At 41.0% G+C, this 5,148-nt stretch overlaps 1 protein-coding gene across 1 annotated transcript in view; it reads right to left on the bottom strand.

The window, feature by feature from the left end:
* The window catches only part of LOC118325424 (olfactomedin-like protein 2A), a 26,517-nt gene that overhangs the window by 14,207 nt on the left and 7,162 nt on the right, over window positions 1-5,148 (bottom strand). The window contains exon 2 of the mRNA XM_035658102.1: window positions 878-1,141. Coding sequence (XP_035513995.1) covers window positions 878-1,141 — 264 coding nt within the window. The remainder of the gene's footprint in view (window positions 1-877; window positions 1,142-5,148) is intronic.

Genomic DNA, 5,148 nt, shown 5'->3' with positions numbered 1-5,148 from the left:
CGTTTTTTGTTACACCCCTAGTATTCATTATTGCCAGAAGATGATTTCAAATTATTGTGGTGGCTCCCTGACCTTTCTGTTCAGTGCCACCATTTCCACTTGTACATAAGAAACATTACATTGGGTATATTGCACTGAAATCTGCTGAGGATATTCCATAGATTGTATAAATAAAAATTGACCTATAGTCTCTGTAGCGTCACCCATAGGTTTTTCTGAAGAGCCGTTGTAAAGCTCAGTGTGGTCGGCTCAGTCCTGACTCTTAACGCATTAATGTAATTTAAACAGGTGAACTACATAAAAATTCACCCCCAGTACAACTACAGGGACGCGATTTTTGTACCAGGCTGTGAACATGTTTATTTCTGCTGTAAAGCATTTTAATATGGGGCTTTATAGAGATTGACTCACTTCTGGAACCAGCCTGAAGTGGCCATAAGAGGAAATGCAGCCACAGAGGTTGTCGATTGGGGAAACTGAAACTTTTTTTTATTCTGTGGTGTAATACACATTGCTGCTAGTGGGGCTTTTGAGCTTTTTTTCTTTTTAAAAACTGTTCCCTGTCTGGTGTACCAGAAAAGTCCCCAAAAGACTGTCATGAATTAGCAATTGTATTTTGATCAAACAAGAGTTTTAAAGTACAACTAATAAATAGTATAGTATATACAATATATCCAACACTATTGTGCAGTTGCTAATTCATGACAGTCCTTTGTTGATTTTTGGGTGCAAAGCAATAAATTGATTATGCAAATATTTATGTAAGCAGGAATCGTCTACTTTTTCTACAAACAAAAAACATAGAATTATTGAAAGATGCTATGATCACAAAAATATTCTACATACTATAGTGGCTTTAAGTTTCATCATTCCTTACCTTTAGTAACTCAGGGGCCTGTTTCTTCAGCTTCTCCATCTTCCACTCATTCTCACAGGGATTGAGGGAGGACGGCGGGGCCGTGCACGAGCACTTACAGTCGGATCCAGAGCTGACTGTCTCCACCGTGTAGAAATCTTCCACACGTACACTGCCACTCCGCAGCCGCAGGCATGCATCTTTACTTAGAGGGCGCATGATGCACTTACAGCGGCAGTCTGAACCCTCTGACGTCATCCGAACAGGCTCAGTCTCCCCAAAGATCTGGAAGACAGAATGTGAATCGTCCCATTTTTATATCCAATGAAAATTGGTATTTTGAGAGTTGTTTTTCTTAGATGCATGAAGTGGAAATGTCTCTTTATTGTAGTACTATTGTGAACCAGAACAATGATTAAACATATCAGGTGTGGACATCCACGGCCTAAATTTCACTGTATATTTATCCAAACCCAAAATCCAAAAGTGTAAATACTGAGCTGTCCTTCCACCTTCCAGTCATCTACTCCATCAGTCTATCCCCTGCTGGACTTCCACGAATAATAAATCATTTTTTTATGCAGGGAAACAAAAACAAGGGAAGGAAAGTGATCCTGAAAAATAACCACATGCTTCCCCTCTTTTGAATGTTAGCTGGTGTGACTCAGAGCAAAGCCTCAGAGACAAACATAACTCACAAGACTCCTGCATCACCAGCTGGCCTTTGGCAGTCATGTATGATGACAGAGCTCTGGCAGGCCGTGGTCATGGCTTACTTAACAAACAGGAAGCAATGCATGGCAGCCTGTGCAGACATTCTGCACTCTTCATATGTGAGACAAGTGCAGCATGGCAAACAGTGGAAATAGCTTTCACACAAGAATTCAACTGCACAGATTTACTGCATGGTTGATGAAATGTTCAGGTGGTGGTAGTGAGTTGGCAGGCTGAGATCCACTGAGAACTCTGTGAATTTCTCCACTTTGTCTGTTAAAATTACACAGTGAAGGGTGGGCCAGTTCAAGACACTGAAACCTATTAGGTTAGATTTGTAGATTGGTTTTGCAACAGCTGTGTTCTTGAAAATGGCCTTTTATAGCTGCTTGCTATAAAAGACCTTGCTGTGAAGTGATGTGAATAAAGGAGTCTTCAGACTGAATTCCGTTTTATTTGTATAGCACCAAATCCTAACAAAGGTTATCTCAGGACACTTTTCAGAGCTTAAACAATTATTAACAGAGATCTAACAGTTCCCACCACAGAAAGCAAAGCAAGTTTTCATGCAAACCCACAATAGAATGCAAATTTGTACTTTTGTACTAATGATTTAGGTGGAGGTGAAGAGATTGAGATGTTTCAACTTGGGCAAAACATTCACATGTATCCAGAGGCTTAAAGAGGTAAGAGGAGAGAAACAGGACACACATTGCAGATTTTATTTTATGTAAGTGTTTAAGTGTCTGCACCATTCTGTGGTGGGTTTACAAGACACTAAACAACATTAGCCAGGATGGCCACATGACAAATCATAATGTACAGTCCCACAAATCCAAAAGGTCCAATTTTCATGAACAAAATTACTTTATTATGTTGGATATTTGGTCTTAATTGCCATGCATTTTCTATAAATCCTACTAAAACTAAAAACTCTTCCTTAAAGAGCCAACTCAAGATTTCACCCAGACAACCAAAACAAGTTCTTCAACTGGATTTGTTCAAACAGATGGTTCCACAAGTCATGGAATTTGAGGTCAGTCATAGTCTGAGCTGTGACAAAAGCACAGCACAGGCACACATTAAATTCCAGCAGGTGGCAGCACCATTGGCTTCAATAACACACCGATCTCATTCACTTGAATAGAGAATGAGCCGAGTTGACACTTCCTTTATGAGCTCAGTAAACAGTTTTATTTACTGACAGTTTTATTTCATTTAGTAAATTATGATCTAATTTAAATTAAAATAGACGATAAAGTCACGTCCCCTGGCTCTGTTTTACTGTCATGGCAGCGGCCAAAACGCCTAACTGGAGGCTTCAAAATGATACTCCACAAACCAATGGGTGACGTCACGATGGGTTCACACTTGGTCAGGACAAAGAATGGCACTGAAAGCTTTTCTCCGTGGAACTTTTTTTTCTCTCTCTACTCCCGACTGATTACAGTCATCCAATAAGTTGCAGAGTATTTTTTCAAAGTGCCTGCCCTTTTCCAAACTATTTTAAGGACAACTTTCTAGATGGTTCTGTATAACAAATCATATGGTGTAGTCAGGTCACTTTAAAGTCTCACTGTAGTAAAACCTTGTCTGACCTTCAGCACACACCATAGAGACATCTGAAAAGACTGAAGGACTGAAAAGACATGACTCTTATGTATCAATATGTACTGTATATTACATTACATACACAGTAATGCAGCTTTTTATAGTACTAGCTTGGTTTCTCACTGGCTATCAAGATTCAGTTCATGGGATGTACCTTACTTCTGGAGAGCTTAGTTCCATCATTTGGAGTCATGGCTGTTGGATCATGTGTTGGAGGAGGTTTGGACTGTCATCTCTCCCTAAAGAGATTTAGGGACCTCTATAAAGTGCAGGATGGGTGCACATGTGGTATCACTTTTATCAGGGAGAGAATTCAGCAACACAGAGATGTCCTCATGTGGTATATTCTGAGGTAGTATTCTCAGAATATGAAGAACACATTGTAGAGACTCAGGTTAAAGATTTACTGAGATGCCAGCTGAGAGGGATATAAATTAACCCTGTAAACCAATGTCTTTTCAATTCAGTCCAAAATGGTGACCATTTCTTTCTTTGTAAGGAGGTTTGTCAATAAATGGAAAGGTCCTCCTGGTTGTGTCTATAAATCTCTAGTTATAGTTTATCAATGAAAAGCAATCTTTTCTCATTGTGGATATTTTCACAAATGAGACCATTGCCTTTCAATTTAAAGTGCAGAAGGAAAAGTACCCTTTTAAATATGACTTGTATAAAGACAATAATATATTATTTAGAGATAGAGCAATTTACAGTGCATGAGAATGCCAGAAAACTCAGTTAGAATTATGACTTTGTTATTTGGTCATGTTGGCTTTCCATATGTTCAATTCTAATTTATAAAGTCTTTTAGTGGGGCGGCAGCGGTCTGAAGGTAAGGGTGAGGATTGGTGGAGGTAGTACAGGCTCATTAGTGAAGGAATGCAGGCTGAGTGATGGGGGAAGATTTGAAGGGGGTTGGCTTTCCCCTCCATTACTGTGGACATACTGTGAGGGGGTCTGATATGGGGGCAGGACTCCTGTGTGCGGAGCCAGGCGAATCCTGACCCATGTCAAGCGAAAAGGCAGCAGGTTGACAAATCCTACAGCCACATGAAAACAGAGTGGATTAGCAGATTAAACTTCTTTTAGCCTACGGGCCTGCTGAGCCGCATTGTTCAACCCCAGCCAAACACTGACTGCTGCGTAGCAACATCAGCCTAAGTTACTTTAAGTTGGAGAAGTCAGAGAAATTCTAGCCAGATCTACTTTGGTACTTCATGTTAACATGGACTAAACCATTACCCTGCAGGATTTACTGCTGGAGGAAGATTTGGCTGCAGCCTATCATGAAAAATTGGAAGAATTCTGCCAATCAGAGCAGCTGCCTCCTCCTCCTCCTGTCAAATCATATGTGCTGGTATGCCTAACTGACCGGCCAGCATCTCATGCCAAGCTGACCTATCAGCATGAGAACAGGCAACACAATTAAGAGTGCTAATAATTAAGAGTACAGAGTATTTAACGCATGCTTTGAGCTTTGAGTCTTTGGCTTTGACCTCTCAAGTGCAGTCAAGTTTCAGGTCAAAAAGAACACGGCTCAAACATGAACTCATGTCTGCACAATGGGAGGAAAAGAGCCTACACACTGCAGAGAGCTCTATTAGATCACCCGCCACAGCCTTTTACAGCTAACACACCCTGACAGTGATGAAGTGAAAGCCCAATTGTGCTCAGGATTGCTAAAAACACACCATGTATTACACAATAGCTGCCGCAGTGGTTAGCCTCAGAGTTAGACTCAGTCTTTCAGTAGCAGCGGCCTGTTGTATCTGCAGCCTTGTTCATATAAACAAGGATATCCTCTCCTTTTAGAGCTCTGCCAGCTGGCAATCACTGGAACAACTGTATGGTGAAGAGGGCAGGCAGTGCAGGTATCCTGCGGCAAAGCTCCAATGTTCAGCTGCATGCCCCAACCTTCAAACACAAACATCAGTACTGTGGTTCCTGTTATGACCTGCACCCCATCCCCC

This window comes from Morone saxatilis, unplaced genomic scaffold (assembly GCF_004916995.1).
Source record: "Morone saxatilis isolate NCDOM2014 unplaced genomic scaffold, NCSU_SB_2.0 Contig16, whole genome shotgun sequence".
Classification (NCBI taxonomy): Eukaryota; Metazoa; Chordata; class Actinopteri; family Moronidae; genus Morone; species Morone saxatilis.
This window is presented reverse-complemented; position numbering and strand designations above follow the sequence as displayed.